Below are 23,572 nucleotides of genomic sequence, written 5' to 3'. Positions count from 1 at the left end.
TCTGCGGAAATTGGTTCCACATGATTTGCGTCAAAATGGATTATGATGTTTGTGACGTCCTGGGAACCCACCCACGGAATCTATTCTGGATGTGCAACGGTTGTGCTGACTTATTTTCGAATGATAATTTCCGTAGAATGTCTTCGCGTTGTTGCGACATTGTACCCAACGACAGTTCCTTGAAATCTATAAAGAATGACATAGCTGATTTGAAAGATGTCGTCAAAGCTCTCTCGGTTAAAGTTGAACCGCTATCCCCAACCGTAAGCACGCCTTGGACACGGATTGCTGCATATAATCCAGTTTCAAACACGCCCAAGCGCAAACGTGAAGATGATCCTCAAAACAAAAATCCCTAATATTCGTGGATCCAAAGCAGCGTTTGAAACGATAAAAACAATTTCACCACTTGAGGAGTTGTTATGGGTTTACTTGTCAGCATTCGATCCCAGCACGACGGATGATGAAATTTCTACGCTTGTAAAAGACTGTCTGGGATGGATCTGCAACCGAGAATAGTGCGTCTAGTTCCTAAGGACAAGGATCTCTCATCTCTGAGCTTCATATCCTTTAAAGTTGGCGTTAGCAAATCATACAGGGATAAGGCTCTGTCCAAAGACTCTTGGCCGGAGAACATCTACTTCCGTGAATTTGTGACCAATTCAAAAATTCAACGACCTATCATCAGGATTGCTGCGGAGAAGAATCCATCTGGTGGTGGACAGTAGTCTATCTTCATGTACCTCGGTAAGCGACCTCGGGCTACCTGAAGAATCGGCAACTACTTCTGTGTCAGGTAAAGCAAAGAAGGATACATGTCCTTCCGAAGCACTTCAAGATACTGCACACCGTCAATTTAAATTTCACTTACAGTCTGCTGATGAACACAACTTAATGGGCTCTACCGCTGCAGCGAATCTTCAATGTCAAAATGAAAGTTTCGATCGCATCGCATCTGTCCGCTCAGGTAAACATTTGAAGAATATATGTCCTTCCGAAGCTACACGTGATACTGCGCACCCTCAATTATGCCTCCCATTGCAGTCAGCCGCTGGACACAACAGTCATAACTCGGTCATTCCCTCCGCACCGCTGCTTGTTCCCCTTCCGGACAACAGTACATCCTGCTCTCCCCACGCCATTCGCGGTTATGCGGTTATGATCATCGAACCCGCAGTCCTGAAAATTGGTATGCAGCGCGAAACCTCTCACATGACGCTGATGGTTTGCGGATCTACTATCAGAACGCTAGAGGGCTTAAGACGAAAATTGATGACGTGTATTTAGCTGCTGTGGACGGTGACTACGATGTTTGTGTCTTCACCGAAACATGGCTTGATGCGAGAATAACATCGGTGCAGCTTTTCTGCGATGCTTACACCGTATACCGTGCGGACCGAAATAGTGGCAACAGTATTCGCGGTCGTGGAGGAGGGGTTTTGATTGCTGTTCCCACCGCATTTGCCTCATGTGAGATTGTTGTAGGTAGTTTAACCAGAGCTGAGGCTGTTTGGGTTAGAATTACAACTCCATCGAGGAACTTTTATATTTGTGCTGTCTATATTCCTTCTGAAAAGCGACTCGACTGCAATGTCATGCAACTTCACATGGATACTGTGAATAACGCTTCTTCACAAGCTGGCGCGGATGGCGTGATGATTGTCCTTGGTGATTTCAATCAGCCAGGGCTCATATGGGTGCCGTCACGACACGGATACGCTTACCTAGACTTGATTGCTTCGACAACCAACATTGCCAGTGGTATGCTACTGGACGGATTTGCTTTCAACGGATTAAATCAAGTAAGCATGATTCCCAACCACCAGTCACGCTTTCTGGATCTCGTCTTTATACCTGTATGTTCCGTCAATGAAGCATCCAGCGTGATTATTCCACTTGACAACTTTCATCCCGCGCTTGAAATCTCAATTGGCACTATTCGCTCAGTTCAGTACGTAGAAACTGTTTCTGTCGACCGTCTCAACTTTCGCAAAACTGATTTTGTAAAGCTGCGCAGTTCTCTCTCGCACATTGATTGGAGTGTACTGCATGACCAAGTGAGTGTTAATGCTGCAGTTGCCCTCTACAAGCGTCTACTACTGAATTGTGTTGAGAGCTCAGTGCCTAAATGTCAGCCTCCTAGTAAGCCACCCTGGTCAAACAGCACTCTTCGAAAGCTAAAACGTACTCGAGCAAAAACCCTATGTGCGTACACAAATCGACGGTGTCCTCTTTCTAAGCGCATGTTCACTTTAGCCAGTAATGAGTATAGTTGTTACAACAAGCTTCTGTATAAACGCTATGTAAACCGCATGCAGAATAATCTACGCCGAAACCCGAAGGGCTTTGGGTCATTTGTCAACACCAGGCGAAAAGAAACTGGACTTCCATCAAGGATGCTTTACGACGGCGAAGAAGCTACGACAACTGTGGCGAAATGTACGCTGTTTGCCAGATTCTTCTCGAGTGTTTTTTCAGCTGACTCGCCAACCGCAATCGAAGTCGAAAATGCTAACTTGTGCTGTTGATATGGATGTGTTTACTGTCTCCGAACAAATGGTTATATCTGCAATCCTGAAAACCAAGCCATCTTATGCACCCGGCCTCAGTGCTATACCTTCAACTGTATTGAAAAAATGTTCAAACTTACTTGTAACACTACTTGCATATATTTTTAACCTATCGCTTCAGCAGCAAACATTTCCTAAGGATTGGAAACGCTCAGTAATGTTCCCGGTATTCAAGAAGGGTGACAGATGCAACATGGAGAGCTATCGCGGAGTCACTTCGCTTGGAGTCGAATCTAAAGTATTTGAATCAATCATCAACGAAGCGTTATTTTCTGCTTGTCGACACTACATCAGTACACCCCAGCGCGGATTTTTCCCCGGACGTTCGGTCGAGACGAATCTCGTCTGCTTCACGTCATTTTGCACGGAACAATTGTCTAAGAAATTGCAGGTGGATACTATTTACACTGATCTAAAGGCAGCTTTTGAAAAAGTTAATCATGAGATACTGATAACAAAGCTTGATAAGCTAGGGTGTTCTACAAGGTTCTGCCATTGGCTTCGATCCTACCTTGTACACCGTGAAGTCGTTGTTCAAATTGGCGATATTGTTTCAGCATCCTTTATCAACACTTCCGGAGTTCCTCAAGGTAGTACGTTGGGTCCACTGCTTTTATCACTGTTCGTGAACGATGTAGCTATTTTCGAACGAGAAATATGCTTACTTTCAACTATAACATCGCAGGAACTCAGCTGCAACGCGTTGACCACCTGAAGGATCTAGGAGTCATTCTTGATGAAAAGCTAACGTATACTCATCACCTCTCTGCGTCCATCGACAAAGCCAATCGATTACTGGGATTTATTTTCAAAATTTCCAGTGAATTTCGGGATCCTCTGTATTTCAAGGCTCTTTATTGATCATTGGTGTGCCCGCAGTTGGAATTTGCAAACGTCGTTTGGTGCCCCTATCAAGCAACGTGGAGCTTTAGGATCGAAGCCGTCCAGCGTAAATTCATACGATATGCGTTACGTGGATTGCCGTGGAACGATCCGTTAAACCTGCCACCGTACGAGTACCGTTGTCGTTTTCCAGGACTTAATATTTTAACACATCGGAGACATGCAGCGCAGGCTACTTTCGTGTCAAAGCTTCTGCTGGCTGAATATGATGTTCCGGAGCTACTAGCGCAAATCAGCCTCTACGCGCCTACCCGTTCTCTTCGCCCACGAGCCCTGCTGCATTCTGAAACGCGCAGCACTAACTACGCTGCCAATAGTCCAATTTTAGCAATGAGTCGTCGCTTCAACGAGTTTGCTAAAATTTTCAACTTCGTCATGAATTCTTCGCAGTTTCGTCGTCGTGTATTGTCACTAGTTTAATTGTGTTTAGTTTAACTTAGTTTAGTTTAGTTCATTTTGATAAATTGTCAGTTGGACTTTTTTACAAATTCTAATACAAAAACAAAAGCTTGGATATGCGAAACATCACTCATAATTTTTGAGCATGGTGTACACATCCAATATATATTCTGTAGCTTATTGCAGCTTGATACTTCAACACTGGTTAACGCGACACATTTTGCATGATACTGATCTGCGCAAAACCATCACATACAATTCTTTCCTCGTTCGGTAAAATATACGTTGTACATTTACTGCAGTCCATCGCGGCTTTATTCGTGAGAAGTATTTCGCTCTATTGTTTACAACCAGAGTGCGGGTAGAGGTGATGAGTAAATAGCAGATCTTTTCGTATTCTCAGAAAACATATATCAATTCAAATCACTAATAAAAGTTTATAATGCTATAACAGGACTGTGCAATAAAAACAGTGATGATTCACTTCAATAATAGCAGTCCGAAAAACTCAAAAATTCATGATTTCGATGACACAGTGAAGGCAAGCGTAATAAGACGTCCGCACGGTACAGAGGCACTTACAGCACTCCATTGCCAGTCCGTGCAATCTATAGCGACAAAGAATAGTGCTAACCCGCGTTCAAGGTTATCATGCGAACTCTCCGCCTCGTCGAGGTTACAGTATTTTTTCCCTTCTTTTGTGTTTCTGTTTCTGAGTACCGTTAGCCGGCCAGTGACCAGTGAAGTAGTGTTCTTCTAGTAAGCCGTTACATACACAAGTTATGTATTATTTTACATTTCCCTCTCTTGGTTCTCTTACTAACGTGCACTGGGCAATAGACCGCGCAAAAATGGCTTCCCTTGACGGCGGTTCATCTCAAGGTGAGATGGACGCCGAAACAAAATCGGCTCCCGAGTAAAGTATATCGAAACTCGGCAACCATACCCTTCTTGATCTTCTTTCGGACCAAAGACAAAAAGTGTTTGAATCTATTGCAGATTTCTCGAGTTCAGACGGACCGATATTGGGCTGTGACAGAAATATCGAAAATTCGCCTTGATAACTTTCGGGTGGTTTTTTTTCTTGTTTATTTGAGACGGCTCAATGCGTTAGCATAACTGAGCCGTGGGTCCTTCATGATTTTTACAATATGTAAAAAATTAAAATTCATTTTCATGTGTCCATCGGGTCTTGTTGACGCAGCTTGCTGCTACGTGTTGAGACCCTCTTTCTTGATGGTGAAAAATGGGATGCGTTGTCTGCCGCACCTTGGGGGTCATTCGGTCCGTCTTCTCTCGTATTTTGTTCACATTTATGTCGTCATCAGTACTGCATTCATGATGTTCACGGTCCGATGTTCTTGTTTGTTTCTTGTACTTACGGGTCGCTGTTGTAAATCCTTCGTCATAGGTATTTGATTCTTTATTGCTTTTGGTTGTTGGTTTAGAGCAGGGTTGTTAATCGATAATTAATCGTCATCGTCGATAACGTTAACAACCCGTCAACGTCATCGGAAACTCCGTTTACGATAATCTATCGTCGGATTCATCGTCATCGTCGATAATTCATCGGTGGTTATCGCGATACATTTTGCGTTACTTTCCCGTTTATTGGAGTTGAAGTTGATGCGGTTAACTTTCAATTGTTTTGAAATAAATAACTATTGGAGGACATGTTGTTGGCAGTTGAAAATCAATAGTTTTGGACATTTTCTATGCACAGGGGGGTCCGACGATGTGTCAAAATGGAATTTTTTGTCAACTTTTCGGGAGTTTTATATTGAAAGGAAAGTTATTGGGAGTTGACAATCAATAGTTTTGGACATTTTCAATACACAGGGGGTTCGACGATGTGTCAAAATGGATTTTTTCAACTTTTGGGGAAAGTTTATTATATTGAAGAAGTTATTGGTAAGTGAAAATCAATAGTTTTGGGCATTTTCAATGTACCGTCGGTGCGTCCAAATAGAAACTTTTTGCGATTTTTTTATATTGAAGGGCAAGTTGTTGGCAGTTGAAAATCGATAGTTTTGGACATTTTCAATTCACAGGAGGATCCACCAGTGCACAGTGTTTCCAAAGTGGCAAAAAGGTGAAAGAAATTCTTTGAACCACGAAAAACATTTTTTAGCTATAGTGTCTTCAGCAAAGTTTATTTATATTTTTTTGCATTTAAATAGTATTAGTTGGGTGATTAATCCCTCTAAAGCTGAGCAGCAAGTTTTTGTTTGGTCATTTATGAAAATAAAAAAAACTTTCTTTGGCAAAGTTGTTGAGAATATCTTAAGTATAAACTTCGCTGAAAAAAAACTTTCTTTGGCAAAGTTGTTGAGAATATCTTAAGTATAAACTTCGCTGAAGGGTCTATGTGTCTATTTGTCGATTTTAAATTACATTTGTGAAGATTTCTTTCATATACCCCTGAAAATTGCTTTTTGAAAATACTTTTCCTGGTAATTTTGTAGAATTTCAAAATGTTCCAAGATTTTGTTCAGCATAAGAAAATACAGAATTTTTGTAATGTAAGTTTATTTGTATATCTTACAACTTAGAAGTTATCGAATGTTTTAGTGCCCAAAAAGCAATATTTTGGTATGGAAGCCTCAAATTCCTGCAGACGAATACCAATACGAATCTGTAAAACAAACACTATCAAAATCGTTTGGTGGGCTCTAGCCTACGTTCAAGTCAAATTCGAGTAAATTCCGTCTTAAGCATATTTTTATTATCTTAGAGATGCTAAATATACAAAAATAATAATAGTGTACTGTAAGACCTCCTTAAGGGAAATTTTTACTAAATGATCAGAACGAGTTATGAGGCTTTGTCGAGGGACTAAAGAAGAATATTTTAACCGCTCAGATTTATTAAAAAGAAAGAAAAAATATGTTAGTCCAGGTGTTCGCGTTTCGACTTCGTCTCTTCAGAATCAGAAAAAAATATGTGCTGATTTTGCCAATGTCATCGTTTTATCAGCCTAAAATTCGCCAAGGGGCTGATAAAAACAGGTCTTTACTGTATTCAAAAAACGACTAAAACTCTATTATGAGGCCGTTCATAAATTACACTACATATTTAAGGATAAAAGAAGGAAGAATGAAGCATCTTGTTACATAGTGTAGAGAAGAAACGGAAGAGGGGGCTAAAAGCTTCCTAACTAGAAAAGGTAATTAGATATATTTTGTCTTCGAATTAATAATTTTCCGTACAGACGGAAATACTATACTAACTTAAACCTATTTTCAATTTGAACATTTCTCTACTTAAATTAAAGTCAAAATGATGAAAAACGCTATTGAAGAGCTGACAGCAAACATCTACCGGGTTATTCTGGCCGTACTGCTTGCGATGAGTAGAGCGCCGAAAGAAGTCCATTCTCCGCAGAGACCTACCAGGAACGTTGAAGTCCAGCTTAGCGAGAAACAGAGGGCAGTCAATGTTGTCAGCGAGAAATCAAGCATTGGAAATATGTATGTATATTCTCTTTTTTAAATTTAAAATAAAATCTTCTAGTTTTATAAATTAAAATTATAATAAAATCTGTTAATCACCACATCACTAAAATGTGTAGTGTAATTTGGGAATGGCCTAATAATAGTGGTTTAGAAGTTTTTTACACTACAATTTTGCGTGCAATAAATTACTAATTACTGTTTTTTTCATGGTCAAAACAATTTTGATCACCTTTTTGCCGCTTGGACACACTGTGCACCTGGGACTCTTCTTACTTACTCGAAAAGTTGAATAATTCAATTTTGACACATCGTCGGGCCCTTCTGCGTATTGGAATGTCCAAAATTATTGATTTTCAATTGCCAACAACTTTCCCTTCAATATAATACACTTTCCCAAAAAGTTTAAATAATTTCATTTTGACGCATCATTGGACCCCGCTGTGCATAGAAAATGTCCAAAACTATTGATTTTCAACTGCCAACAACATGTCCTTCAATAGGTATTTATTTCTAAACAATTGAAAGTTAACCGGATCAACTTCAACTCCAACAAATGGGAAAGTAACGCAAAATGTATCGCGATAACCGATGAACCGACGATGACGATGAAAACGACGATACAATTATCGACGATGACGATGAAGGCGACGATACATTATCGTTAACGGAGTTTCCGATGACGATACATTATCGTTAACGAGTAACGCCGATAAATTATCGTGAAAAATGTATCGTATTAACAACCCTGGTTTTGAGGTATTTGGTGTAATCGTTGTTTCTTCGCTGTTTGAAATGGCAGTTGGTTTGGTGTTGTTTACTGCCTGGTCCGCTGTCGTTGGTTTAACAACCGGTTGTGGATTAGCATACGATGATTGTATACCGGTTTTGGTCGTAGCAGGTGGAATTTCCTCTGCGCAAGGTTTTCCGTGGTGTAGCAGCTGATCACAATACTGGCATGTAGGAATTTGCTCTGGGTACGTGATTTGTGTTCGTTGGGAATATTGATCACCTGAGGTGATGTGGATGTGAAAGTCAAGTAGGAGGGAATATGTTTTGTCGGACGCATTCTCACCACACGAACGCCGTTCCGGAGTTCTGGGAAGAAGTTCCTCCATGTATCTTCTGTAACACTATTCACCTCTCCGTATTTTGACATGATTTTTTGCCTTTCTCATATAAAGAAAAGCTATGCAATCACTCCAAAAATTGATTTTCAAACCGAGGCCCGGAGGGCAAAATGTCTGTATGTATGAATGTATGTGTGTATGTGTCAAATAATGTCACTCAATTTTCTCAAAGATGGCTGAACCGATTTGCACAAACTCAAATGAACGGTATAACTCTCCCATAAGACGCTATTGAATTTTTAGTTGATCGGACTTCCGGTTCCGGAGTTACGGGTTGAAGAATGTTGTCGCACAGCAAATTCCCATATAAACTGGTAACCCTATGATGTCCGATAATGTAATATATAATGTAATGTAATGATGTAATACATCTTCAAATACGTTCAACATTACTTGGATTTGCGGGATCACTAATGACCAATTAAAGTAGTCACCACATTGGTCACCTATGACGGATCTTGATGCCCCCTGGGAACTCGCCAAAGTTCCCAAGCTAACGTCACACCTATTTGCCAGCAAACTCTTAACCGATGTTTACAAACTTGATTTTAAATGAAAGATATAATACTCCAATTGACTGCAATTGAATTTCATTCAGTTCTGATTTTTGGCTCCGGAGTTACAGGTTGGTTATTGCGGTCGCATAACAATTTCTCATATAAACCGGTACAATCGTAATACCTCATAGGTTCAAAATTTATTGAAAAACCTGTTTTAATCCACCTAGCGGTGCAATTGTGCCTTTCTCATTTACTCAAACTATTATTTAAATGCCTGGATACGTTCAATATTGTGGAAATGTCTATTACATTCTTATTACCCCTGATAAGCATATATAAGTGCACGACTATTACGATCTAGACCCGCAAATCCATGTAATATTAAACGTATTTTAATACGTTTAAAATCATTCGGCCATCATAGGGTTACCAGTTTATATGGATAATTGCGTAGCTCCGGACCCGGAAGTCCGATCAACTAAAAATTCAATAGCGTTTTATGGGATGGTTAAACCGTTCATTTGCAACTAAGTTTATGTAAATTGATTCAGCCATCTCTGGGACATGCCGAAGCTGACACACTTGCAACAAACTAAAATAAAATATTGTATTAGCCAATCAGCGTGAGTTCAATGTTGTGTTCATGTTAGCATATTTTTAAATGCGGGGCGATGCACAGTGCTCCCAAACAGCAAAAAAGAAGGTTTTTTAGATTGCGTCAAAACGGTTGACTTTAGCAATATGGAGTCTTTGAAAAAGTTTCTTGAAGTAGAACTGCCCTTTTTTTGGTCTTACCGGATTGATGATTAATCCCCCTAATAAGGAGTTATGAAATTTATTTTCTTCAGTAATTCAGATAGACAAATTTTTATTTCAGAAAAGTGGTATAGAAATTTGTTACACACATTTTACTTGAAGACTTCAACTCTCTATCTTTTAAGCGTTTTGAGATATTGGACATTATTTGTAAAAGGCCTTTTAAAAACAGTTTTTTCATCATAAGTTTTCTTCTAGATTTTTTACATTATATAAATGTTCTAGAACATTGTTTGGACTATTAAACTGCATTACTTTGCCGAAGACGGAAACTTGCTATCGCTAGTATGTGTGGAGAAATTTACGTTTTTTGATTTAAAATAGCTCTTTTTCCAAAGCCGATAACGTTTAGACGGGCAAAAACGGGCAAACCACTTTGTAAACAAATTAAAGTGCAAAAAAGCACAACAAATACTGGAAAAATCAGATCATCCCAAGGCGGCCCTCTATGGAAATACTAGAGCTGAAGTTTGCCTCATTCCGTCATCAAATGCAATTGATTACTCGCCGTTTGGTTGCACTTGCGCCATTGTTATGAAGTAGGCGTAAGGGAATTGTCAGTTTCAGGTGTACGCCTGATGCATTGAGTTTTTGAGCAACTGTAACTTTTGACCCAAGTAAACAGAAGTTCGGATAATACTTAAAAAGCACACTTTAAAATTCACAAAAAGTTGTTAGCGAACTTTCAAGCTGCTCAAGCTTTAATTGAACTGGCTTAACCCGCTATTAGAACAAAAAACGTATTGCAAAATTACTTAAAACGAGAAGCTTTTGCAGCTACTTTATATCAACTTTTGGTTGCTTAGGTATTTACTCAAGACGTGCTTACAAAAGTAAGAAAGGCTAATTATTGCGACTTTAACCCTTTACTTCAGAACTAACAGTAATATACAGTGATGTAGTTAATGCCAGCTCTAGTATGGACAAACTTCTAGAGGACCGCCTTGGGGAGATCTGATTTTTCCAGCATTTGTTGGGCTTTTTTTGCACTTTAATGTGATTAAAGTGATTTGCCCGTTTAAAAGTTATCTGCTTTGGAAAAAGAGATATTTTCAATCAAAAACGCCTTTAATCCACCTAACAGTGTGATGAGACATTTCTTATAACTCTCTTCGGATATTATATCGTTTAAGAACATTTAGAACTTGATGCTTCGCGATGTTTTTGATAACACATACTACATGGGATAGTGGCAGGACTCAGAGAATCGCTTAAATCAGCATAGGACAACATCAGTGCTAGATATCTCAAACCAAATCAATGGGAAAGCTAAAAAATGGCCCATAAAATAGACATACCAACGAATTATTGTTAATGCTCTGTTAATAAAATATCTAAATTGTGGTGGGAGAACTGAATTTTCCTAAAGGGCTTATATATTGTACTGAGCCAAAAAAATCGAATTTTTTTTTTGAATCGATTTTAAGTTTATACTTTACTCAAATTTCCAACGCGACTGAGAACTAAGAAATCAACGCTTTTTCTTGAAAAGGGCGATACTAGCAGTGATACCATTCAAAGAAAATTAACAGTGAATATTTCCAGACTTGGTTTTATTTCCTATTTAAGAACTATTGTGTTTTTTTACATCCTAGATTGCATGATTCAGTGATCAGTGATCGCCCTGTTTGTTTGCATGGAGCGTGGTGGGCGAAACTTTAAATAAACAAACAAAAATACAGTTTCGCCCGTTGTATTTTTTGCTGTAGTTTAAGAACGCAATATCGTAGAATCCAAATTTTTATGTTAATTTGTTGCGTTTCAAAGCCCTCATTTGCATGTATGAAAAAAGCGTTGTGTTTACATTTGTAAGTATCGCCTTTTTCACAAAAAAGCGTTGAAATGAAATCGCAGCTCCTGATATCACGCTATCTCTGAAGTGCATGCGTGCATAGTTCCAAATTTTACTTCGACATCGACTTTTTCTAAAGGTGACTTCCCAGTAGTATCCTTGATTTGAATTATTATTGCTAATCCTAATGCCAAAGAGAAATAAAAACCTCTCGAAAACGAACCGTTTGGGAAAATCATCATTTTTGGAATTTTCATTTTCACGAATCTTTTCGATAACCTTCCGTCACTTGCGTTAATGCACTGGGTGCACAGTGCTCTGAAAATCTAGCGAAATCGTCTTAGAGCACCAGCGGATCTAATTCAGTTAAATCTGTAAAGAATACTAAAAATTAATTTCTATTCCATAATTTTCAGTTCAGCAATTCGAGAGATCGTGCTCACCGCAAGCCATGAAAAATAGACTACGTTGTGAAGCGATGGTCACTATTTATTAAAAAATTAAACTATTAAAAAATTTCAAATAGTTTATAATTTTCACAAACTTATTAGGAAAAATTGCGTAGGAAAAAAGCTAGCTTTCGTAATATTGTGTAGGAAAAAAGCAAAAATTTCGGTATTTTCTCTATCTGCAACATATAAACCCTTAAGTATACCAATTGATTGGTATACGAATTGGAATAGGTTCGCCAAATTTTGGAAGAAGTCTATAAAATAACCCCTTGAAAACTACCTAAAAATTGTTGTAGTTTGATGCAATAAAAAAATCTCCAAAAATGCCTATTAATGTGAAACACAGTGAATAATACATACAATAAATACCCATTTTTATCAATCTCATGGTGTATTTTAGGCTGACAAAATGGGGACATTGACTGAATCGGGCAATTTTTCTTTATAATAAACTGAAGCTGTTAAAATATTCTTTCCGTTCCTTGATGTAGTCTGATAACTATTTCTGGTTATGATGAACTTTTTATTTTTGCATATTTCCATCTTCATGATAAGGAAAACATGCTCAAGAAAGGATTTACTCGAATTCAGTCTTGTTCGTCTGCTAGAGCCCATCAAATATATGTTCATATTTGGCTGATAAAATCGGGGTTTCAATGTATTATAATAGATATTCAATATTCGAAAAAGTTTCTTGTGAACGAGTGTAGAACGACTTTGTTTCTACTTACTTGAAGTCAGCGGCGTAGCCAGAAATTCGGTTTGGTGGGGGTTTGGTGAAAATCGATCATACTGTCCAAACGGCATAATTCCGAAACCGTAATTTTTGAAGTTTTAAAATCATGCAGAATTAATTTTTCAGAAAATAGTAACAAAGTTCGTGTCTTTAGCGAATTTGTTGAGACTTTATTGTAGTCATGAATATTAACCTGAGAAAATTCACCATAAATACTTCTTGGACGATATACCGTCAAAATTATTTTATCAAATGATGCGCTGTTTAACGTTTGTAAAACTCATTGAAGATAAACCTTCGAAATTGGCGGTTTCAAAATGATGCTATATTGACCTTAAATTACTGTTTTTAAACAATTGGTCATACAACAAAAATCAAATGCTCATCGAAATCGATCAAAACCTGCTAGAGTCGAATGGAAATCGTCATTTTTCATAGATTTCTCTCTACATTCGGAAAGTGTTATCCTCGTTATTAATCATATTACGTTTTCGTCTCAACTCGACGCATTCCCAAAATAAAAAACCTGTTTTAATCCACCTAGCGGTGCAATTGTGCCTTTCTCAAACATGAACACGAGAATTTTTGCGTTGTTTATATTCATTATAAGCTTCCAAATGTATATATTACATTTTTATTATACACGACATGACAACTTTATACAAGAATAGAAATCATTATTCGAGTTCTAAAACTTTGTGAAAGAAAAAACAGCCACATTAATATTAAATTGAAAAAAAGGTGCGAAATCGGCAATGTCCCAAAAAGTCGATTTTTATAAAAAAAAAATTTTTCGTGATAACATAAAATCTCGACGTGACCTCGGTGACCTAGAACAGCAAATTTAAGTTGTTTGAGAGACACTTTAGTCAAATTTTTACCTTTTTTGCTTTCATCGGAGTATCGGTTTGAATCACAATTTGCTATGTGATCGCACGCCACAACCTGTAACTCCGGAACCGGAAGTCGCCATCTCCGAGAAACCGATGTGACTGTTATTCTGAATTTAGATGCTTCCGCCGGGGCTTCCGGAACCGATGATGGTGGCCAATGTGGCCAAATAGACTTTGAATGGATGTTAGTGACCTAATACTACAAATCGAAGCAGTTGTGGTCATACTTTGGACAAATTTTCACCTTTATACATTCATTGCAGAATTTATTAAAATCGACATTTTCTGCGTGTTCGTACTCATCACCCTGTAATTCCGGAACCAGAAGTTGGATCCATTAGAAATTCAATAGCAGCCTATGGGAACGTTGCACCTTTCATTTGAGACCAAGTTTGTCAAAATCGGTTCAGCCATCTCTGAGAAAAATGAGTCACATTTTTGGTCACATACACACACATACGCACATACACACACATACATACACACAGACATTTTCCGAACTCGACGAACTGAATCGAATGGTATATGTCACTCGGGCCTCCGTTAAAAAGTCGGTTTTCAGAGCAATTCCAATACCTTTCTATTGAGAAAGGCAAAAAGGTGCGAAATCGGCAAAGTCCCAAAAAGTCGATTTTTATAAAAAAAAAAATTTCGAGATAACATAAAATCTCGACGTTTCATGCATTTTAAAGATGTTTGGCATCAAAAATACGAATTCGATTTCTGAAATTTCATGGGGTCCCCCCTTTGAAAATTTTTTTGAGTTTCGGCTTATATGGGAATTTCATGTGTTACCGGACCGTTCAGTCTATATTTCCGGAACCATACAAGCGATCCGTGCGAAATTTTACAGACATCTGTGGGGATAATATAGCTATCATTTGGGCCAACCATTTCCGAGAAACTGATATGAGTTTGCTAGTTATGAAAGATGGCCGCTTTTCCCGGGCACTTCCGGAACCGTCTATAGTGGTCAATGTAGTCAACGAAAGTTTGTTTGGCCGTCGGTGACCTAGAACTGCAAAGTTAAGTTATTTGAGAGACATTTTAGCGAATTTTTTACCTTTTTTGCTTCCATCGGAGTATCGGTTTGAATCACAATTTGCTATGTGATCGCACGCCACAACCTGTAACTCCGGAACCGGAAGTCGGATCGAGATGAAATTAAATAGCCATTTACGGAGACGCAATACCTTTCATTTGAGGCCAAGTTTAGTCGAATCGGTCTAGCCATCTCCGAGAAACCGATGTGACTGTTATTCTGAATTTAGATACTTCCGCCAGGGCTTCCGGAACCGATGATGGTGGCCAATGTGGCCAAATACACTTTGAATGGATGTTAGTGACCTAATACTACAAATCGAAGCAGTTGTGGTCATATTTTGGAAAAATTTTCACCTTTATACATTCATTGCAGAATTTATTAAAATCGACATTTTCTGCTTGTTCGTACTCATCACCCTGTAATTCCAGAACCGGAAGTCGGATCCATTAGAAATTCAATAGCAGCCTATGGGAACGTTGCACCTTTCATTTGAGACTATGTTTGTCAAAATCGGTTCAGCCATCTCTGAGAAAAATGAGTGACATTTTTGGTCACATACACACACATACGCACATACACACACATACATACATACACACATACATACACAAACAGACATTTGCCGAACTCGACGAACTGAATCGAATGGTATATGTCACTCGGCCCTCCGGGCCTCCGTTAAACAGTCGGTTTTCAGAGCAATTGCAATACCTTTCTATTGAGAAAGGCAAAAAGGGACAAAACCGGTTAGGCGCAAAAAGTCGAAATTTTTTTCTTTTGAGGTTGCATAAAATCTCGACGTTTCATGCATTTTAAGGACATTTGGCATCATAAATACGAATTCGATTTCTGAAATTTTATGGGGTCTCACCTTTGAAAAAAAAATTTAGTTCCGGCTTATACTGGAATTTCGTATGTGACGGGACAGTTCATTCTGTATTTCCGGAGACATATAAGCGATCCGTACTAAGTTTTACAGACGTCTATGGGGATAGTACACCTATCGTTTTGGACTAAGTTTGTAAAATTCAGTCCAACAATCCCTAATAAGATGATGTAAGTTTGTCAATTTTAATAGGTGGCCACTTTTCTGGGGCACTTCCGGAACCGTCTATGGTGGTCAATGTAGTCAAGGAAACTTTAGTTAGCCGTCAGCGACTTAGAACTACAAATTTAAGTTGTTTTGCAGACATTTAGCGAAATTTTTACCTTTTTGGATTCAACAGAGTATCAATTTGAATCGGAAACGGCTTTGTGACCGCACATCACAACCCGTAACTCTGGAACCGGAAGTTGGATCGGGATGAAATTTAATAGCTATTTACGGGGATAAACACCTTTCATTTGAGATTAAGTTTTGTCGAGTCGATAAAGCCATTTCGAGAAACCGATGTGACTGCTATTCTGAATTTGGATGCACCCGCCGGGACTTTCGAAACCGATGATGGTGGCCAATGTGGCCAAAGAGACTGTTGACGTTTCACACTAGTACTGATCTCAAAACAGCATAGCTGTATGATTGACAGATGAGACGAATGAGCGTGTTGTTCTCACTGTTAAATACATATGTGTAGAAACTTAACGAAAGAAGTGAGAGACATTGAAGAGAGGAGAGATGGGGATAAAATAATGAGAGGAGAAATTAATGTTTCGAGAGAAGTCTCCAGCATATGTTTTTTGTAACTTTCTGTGTATGTGGTATGAGTTTGAAAATTATCGGCATTCGTAATCAGCCTTCATAGCGATAGGTTCGTCACCGTCCGTAGTGACGTTTGAATATTTGTACTTAGTTTGTAATATCGTGTAGTAAAGTATAGTTCGTAGTGAAATAAACGTGTAAGGTAATAAATGTAGTTTAGTGTCAGGAAATAAAGTGTTTGATGTGTAATGTGTTATGTGTGTACTACATAATTTCCGAACTGGCACAGTGACGCTATCTGCGCAAAAATAGTTCAACTAAAACTACAGATGGACACGGTAAAATCGGGTACGGACTAAAAACCACGGAGGAACGCTATTTGGCAAGGGTCACAACATTGGTGCCGTGACCAGGATAGTGTTCCAAGGAACCGACGCGGCGTCGGTAACACCATTTTGAGTCCGAGGACAAAGCAGATACCGCCATCGCGCGCAATCGCCATCATTCTACTTGCGTACAGCCATTGCGACTCAGCAGTTCTGGATTCGTTTGACGTCGCCATTGGAGTTTTTCGGATTAGACCAGGGAAGCTAAAATATACAAGGCCTATTGGATAGGCTCACAAGTATTTTTGGCATCGAAGGAAGTTTCCTGGATCAACAACAGGACGATCGCTTGGTACGAGGATCGCTGTGCATGGCTTGGGAGGTTACGGAGAACGTCGCTGGTATACTCTGACAAGGTTGTTCATCAGCAACGGGTTGGTAATTCGCCGGCGGCCATTTTGGAAGACGGAGTCTACATTCATCGTCAGAAGTGCTGAAATACGGTAGCGAAGCGCTACCACCTGTGGTTCTTCTACACAACGGGAAGAAGGAACGAGTCGCAGTTATAAAGTCGAGTACAAGGCCTGTAGTGACAGGCTCCCAGGTGAGTACCTGTCCTACTCGACATATTGGTTTCGTTTTGTGCTGCGCTTGTGCATATTTACAGTTTTGCAAACAATACTGTCGGTATCATTCGGATCATCGGGTCATCATACGGCTGTCTTGGTTACTGACGTCATTATTGAGGATCTGGAGAAAATTGGTAGCAGCTTTACGAGTTTTTTGGAGAGTTCCTGAGAGACAAAAGATACAAGGCCTATTTGACAGGCTCACCAGGTGAGTACCTGTCCAAATCGATACATCTCTCTTGGAAGGGTTCTCCGCTTGGTATTTTTCTAGGAGACGATTGCTGATCCAAAACTCTCCAGCTCAACGGATCTGACTATGGGTAAGAAGCTGAAACCCAAGATCCACGTTCGGGATAGCATCGTAGATTTTCTACTGCGGACGGAGAAATTTCTCAACAGTAGCCAAGCAACCGACGAACTCCAAATACAGTTTCGTCTGGAGAAACTCGAGGCGAAGTGGGACGAGTTTGAGGAGGTTCAATGCGATATCGAGGGATCGGAGGAGCATGAAGAGAACACGGAGGCACATCGGCAAGTTCGGGCGGAATTCGAGGAGAAATATTTCGAGGTAAGGGCAGGGTTGGTTGGCAAGTTACCACGGCGGACTCCAGCGCCGACACAAAACGGATCTAGTTCCGAACCGGCTGGTGTATACACTTATGTGCGACTACCACAAATAAATCTACCGGAAGTTTCGAAAAATGGTTGCCTTTTCATGACACATTTCGAGCCTTGATCGACTCTTCGCCGGAACTCAGTGGTATTCAAAAATTCCACTATCTGCGGGCGTCTCTTAGGGGTGATGCGTTAAAGTTGGTTGATTCGTACCCAATGAGCGAGGCGAATTACAGGGTTGCTTGGAACGGTTTGGTTGCACGGTTCTCTAATGGATATCTTCTCAAGAAGCGGCATTTGAACGCGATGTTCGAGTTCCCGAAAATCCGGAAAGAGTCAGCAGCGGGTATTCATGACGTCATCGATTGTTTCGAACGTAACACCAAAATCTTGGATCAACTGGGTGAGAAGACTAGTGGCTGGGGAGCAATGCTTACTCATCTATTGGTATCTAAGCTCGACGACGTCACACAAAAACATTGGGAGGAAAGCGTTTCTAATGAGGTCGAACCTTCGTTTACAATACTGGTGGATTTTCTCAAAAAACAAACACGGGTTTTAGATGCAGTTTCGGTGGACCAACGGATGACTACGTCAAGCAGTCAAGCTGCATCAACTGGGTTCAAATCTCGTCCTGCAAAGGTTTCGGTCAACTCGGCGACCGGAAACAAAGGTCCAAGCTGCGCATCCTGTGGTGATCAGCATTCTATCGCTCAATGTACGGCATTCAGCAAACTTCCGGTGGACCAACGGTTACAGCTAACAAATTCAAAGCGTCTTTGCAGCAATTGTTTGGGACGAAATCATATGGCGAGAGACTGTCCTTCCAAATTTCGGTGCAGAACTTGCTCTAAAAAGCACCATTCTCTTCTTCATCCTGGATTTCCTGGTTCTGGTACTGCTTCCAGCTCCACTGCCTCCTCTTCAGCCACACAAAGCATACAAGCTACGGCTCCATCAACCTCTGGTGGTGCATCGAATTCCGGTGGCACAGTAACAAGTTCGGTTGCATCAATTTCCTCCAATATGTCTATGGGGCTTTCTGGAACACATGTATTTTTGTTAACGGCGGTGTTGAAAATAAAGGACAGCTGGGGTAGAACGCATCTCGCTAGGGCATTGTTGGATTCCGGTTCTCAAGCGAATCTGATGTCGGAGAATTTGTCTCATCTACTCAAACTACCTAGACGAAATAAAAGAGTAGAAATCAGCGGTATTGGGTGCTCAAAGAAAAGTATAGCTCACGAAGTTTCTGCTGTTGTTTCGTCACGGGTCTTGGATTTTACTTTGTCAATGGACTTTCTGGTTTTGAGGCAGGTAACAAGCGACCAGCCGTCTACTTCTTTACCATTGGCAGATTGGAAACCACCAAACGGCATGGAGCTAGCCGATCCGGAATTCTTCGTGTCTGGTCCGATCGATTTGGTGCTAGGGTCTCAATTCTTCTACAATTTTCATCTACTCGATGGTGGCCGGATACAAATTTGCAAACTCGGATCTCCTTTGCCGATATTCGTCAACACAGTATTTGGTTGGGTAGCTGCGGGCGACTCGGAGTGGTCTACAAGAAAAGCTACCGTTAGTTGTCACGTAGCGATCGCCGAACCGCTTGATAAGATCATCGAGAAATTCTGGGCAATTGAGGAGTTGTCAGAGAAGCCACTTCGATCACAGGAAGAGAAGGACTGCGAACAACACTTTCAAAGCACGTTCACCCGTGACGAATCGGGACGCTATATAGTACAGTATCCAAAACGGAATGGGTTCCACGACAAAATCGGCGATTCGAAGGGTGCGGCCTTACGACGATTTCGTCAGCTAGAAAGGCGCTTGGAAAGAGATTCAGACTTACGTGACCATTACAACGATTTCCTACAAGAATACCTCGCAATGGGGCATATGCAACTGATCGGAGAAATGGAGGATACACTGGATGAAGGGCGCACTACTTACTATTTGCCCCATCATCCTGTGTTTAAAGAGTCTAGCTCAACGACCAAGGTACGGGTAGTGTTCGATGGATCAGCGAAAACCACCACAAATCACTCGCTCAACGACACTCTACTTACGGGTCCAGTAATTCAGGACGATCTGCTGGACATCATGATTCGTTTTCGCAAGCATGCCGTCGCGTTAGTTGCAGATGTGGCCAAAATGTATAGGCAGGTACGCATTCACCCGGAGGACGCGCCGCTTCAACGGATCCTGTGGCGCTTCGATCAGGCTGAACCGATCAAGGTGTACGAGCTACAGACGGTCACTTACGGATTAGCGCCATCATCTTTCCTTGCCACTCGCGTACTTAAACAGCTTGCCATAGACGCCGGTGACAAATACAAGTACGCTGGTCCTGCTGTAAAGAAAGATTTTTATATGGACGATTTTCTTTCCGGAGCGGAATCGATTTCGAAGGCGAAACGTTTGCGAAGCGAAGTTCAATCCCTTATGGCTGAAGGCGGATTCGATTTGCGGAAGTGGAGCTCCAATCAACCGGAGGCTTTAGCCGACTTACCTTCCACAGCTCTAGAGGAGCAATCCACGCTACATTTCGATGCAGAAACAAAGGTGAAGACGCTTGGAGTAGTGTGGGAGACAGGAACGGACCAACTGTGTGTTGAGATACGAGCAACGGAATATGACGATCAATGGACAAAAAGGAAGATATTTTCGGAGATTGCGCAATTGTACGACCCGCTTGGTATCGTGTCACCTGTGATTGCTTGGGCAAAAATTCGGATGCAACACCTTTGGTTAGTTAACGTCGACTGGGATGATCCGATTCCCCGCGAGATCGAATCTAAATGGAATGATTTCCATTCACAGCTGTCCCTACTAAAGCAATACAAAGTTCCCCGTTATATATTTTCATCGGAAGCTACAACGGTTCAGTTCCATGTTTTCTGCGACGCATCTGAAGTAGGCTACGGAGCATGTATTTACGCTCGCTCAGCCAGCAAGGAAGGTAAAGCTCAAATCCAGCTCATTGCGGCAAAATCAAGAGTCGCGCCAATCAAACGTCTTAGTTTACCGCGCCTTGAGCTGTGTGCTGCATTATTGGGTGCCAAACTCTATACTAGAGTATCCGCAGCGCTGGGGATGGAGGGAAATCCTTGCTGGTTCTTGTCAGACTCGACGGTCACGTTGCACTGGATCGCAGCACCCCCAAACACTTGGCAAACGTTTGTGGGCAATCGCACATCTGAAATCCAGCTACTGACACACGGACATCCTTGGAATCACGTGAAGGGTACGGATAATCCGGCGGATCACGTTTCGCGTGGTATGCTGCCGGCAGATTTCATCGTCGAAATTCTTTGGAGGAGTGGTCCCGGATGGCTAGCAGACGAAGCGGATAAATGGCCAAAGCATGTACACCCGCTTCTTCCAAACGAGGACATCCTGGAACGAAAGAAAACGGTTTTAGTGGTTCAGTCAACGTCGCAGGAAAACCCGTTATTTGAGCGCTATTCTTCATTCGGGCGTCTAGTTCGAATCACTGCTTACCTTCGTCGATTCATTACACGCTGCCGCTCTAAACATCATGCATATGAAGCATTCCTTTCGACGGTGGAGCTGCAAGAAGCAAAGCAAACCTTAGTAAAGGTGGTTCAACAAGAAGTGTTCCCAGAAGAATTGATTCAGTTGAAGCAAAAACGTCCGGTTCCCTCAAAATCACCCCTGAAAAATCGATATCCTTTCCTAGACGAGAATGGCATAATACGTGTCGGTGGCCGGCTGAATTTCTCCAACGAAACCTACCAAACCAAGCACCCTATGGCTCTTCCCAACAAGCACCCCCTTTCTCGTATAATTGCAACGCATTTCCACTCGCAATGTTTTCATTCTGCCCCCCGAATGACTCTGGCAACAATGCGCCGAGAATTCTGGCCGGTTCGCGGAAAAACTCTTGCCAATTATGTGTGTCGCAAATGTACAATTTGTTTTCGCCACAACCCTGTCCCTGTAGCCCAACCTCAAGGACAGCTTCCCAAGGCACGCATTGTCCCTAGTCGACCATTCTCAATTACCGGTGTCGACTACTGTGGCCCTATATACCTAAAACCTGTTCATCGACGAGCGGCCCCGCAAAAGGTTTCATTGCTGTGTTTGTTTGCTTCGCTACCAAGGCCACTCACCTGGAACTCGTGTGCGATTTGTCAACGGACGCACTTCGACGCTTTATTGCCCGGCGCGGCTTGCCAACGGAAATCCATTCTGATAATGGTACAAACTTCAAAGGAGCAAAAACCACACTCACGGAAATGCACCGCATATTTAGCATCAAACACAACAAGGAAAAATTAATCAATGAATGCAGCAGCAAAGGAATCACTTGGCGGTTCATTCCACCTCGAGCACCAAATTTCGGCGGCCATTGGGAAGCGGCTGTTAAGACAGCAAAGTCCCCTCTGGTAAAAACAATCGGCTGCCGAAAACTTTCCTACGAGGACATGGTCACTGTCCTCTACCAGATCGAGGCAAACACTAACGCCACTATCCGATGACCCGACCGAATTAGACGCACTAACACCCGGCCATTTCCTGACTGGCGGTCCACTTTTAACCCTCCCGGACCCTCAGTACACCGAAATACCAACAAACCGATTGCGGCACTATCAGCAGTTGCAACAACTGATTCAACATCACTGGCAACGTTGGCGGAAGGAATATCTTACCGAGCTCAATCAGCAGTGGCAGAAATCCAGTTCTACGGTGGACATCCGTGTTGGCCAAATGTTATTGCTGCAGGAGGATGGAAAACCTTCCTTCGCTTGGCCACTAGCAAGGATCGAAGCAGTTCAACCTGGCGATGATGACATCGTTCGTGTTGCAACCATCAAAACAAGAAGTGGAACATACATACGACCGATTCGCAGATTGTTCCCACTTCCTTTCGACCAGCAATTGGCGGTGCAGCAACAGCAACAAGCAGCAACTGAAAGTGAAGAAAAGTTGTTAGAAAATTAATCATACTTACCTGTTTTTTCGATGATCCAATATATGTAAATTAGACTTAGCTAATTTAGGTGGCAGGTAATGTTGACGTTTCACACTAGTACTGATCTCAAAACAGCATAGCTGTATGATTGACAGATGAGACGAATGAGCGTGTCGTTCTCACTGTTAAATACATATGTGTAGAAACTTAACGAAAGAAGTGAGAGACATTGAAGAGAGGAGAGATGGGGATAAAATAATGAGAGGAGAAATTAATGTTTCGAGAGAAGTCTCCAGCATATGTTTTTGTAACTTTCTGTGTATGTGGTATGAGTTTGAAAATTATCGGCATTCGTAAGCAGCCTTCATAGCGATAGGTTCGTCACCGTCCGTAGTGACGTTTGAATATTTGTACTTAGTTTGTAATATCGTGTAGTAAAGTATAGTTCGTAGTGAAATAAACGTGTAAGGTAATAAATGTAGTTTAGTGTCAGGAAATAAAGTGTTTGATGTGTAATGTGTTATGTGTGTACTACATAATTTCCGAACTGGCACAGTGACGCTATCTGCGCAAAAATAGTTCAACTAAAACTACAGATGGACACGGTAAAATCGGGTACGGACTAAAAACCACGAAGGAACGCTATTTGGCAAGGGTCACAACAGAGACTTTGAATGGCTGTTAGTGACCTGGTACTACAATTCCAACCAGTTGCGGTCACATTTTGGAAAAATTT

General features: G+C 41.1%; 1 protein-coding gene across 1 annotated transcript; it reads left to right on the top strand.

Moving 5' to 3' along the window:
- The first annotated feature begins 15,110 nt into the window (after nt 1-15,110).
- Nucleotides 15,111-23,201, top strand: LOC131688805 (uncharacterized). Its single transcript, XM_058973335.1, has 2 exons — nt 15,111-17,490; nt 17,554-23,201. The coding sequence occupies exon 2, from the start codon at nt 18,114-18,116 to the stop codon at nt 22,200-22,202; it is 4,089 nt and encodes a 1,362-aa protein (XP_058829318.1). The 5' UTR covers nt 15,111-17,490; nt 17,554-18,113; the 3' UTR covers nt 22,203-23,201.
- Nucleotides 23,202-23,572: the final 371 nt, after the last annotated feature.

The sequence above is a fragment of the Topomyia yanbarensis genome, chromosome 3 (assembly GCF_030247195.1).
Source record: "Topomyia yanbarensis strain Yona2022 chromosome 3, ASM3024719v1, whole genome shotgun sequence".
NCBI classification, from domain to species: Eukaryota; Metazoa; Arthropoda; class Insecta; order Diptera; family Culicidae; genus Topomyia; species Topomyia yanbarensis.
Note: the sequence above shows the minus strand (reverse complement) of the source record. Positions and strands in the feature narration are given on the sequence as shown.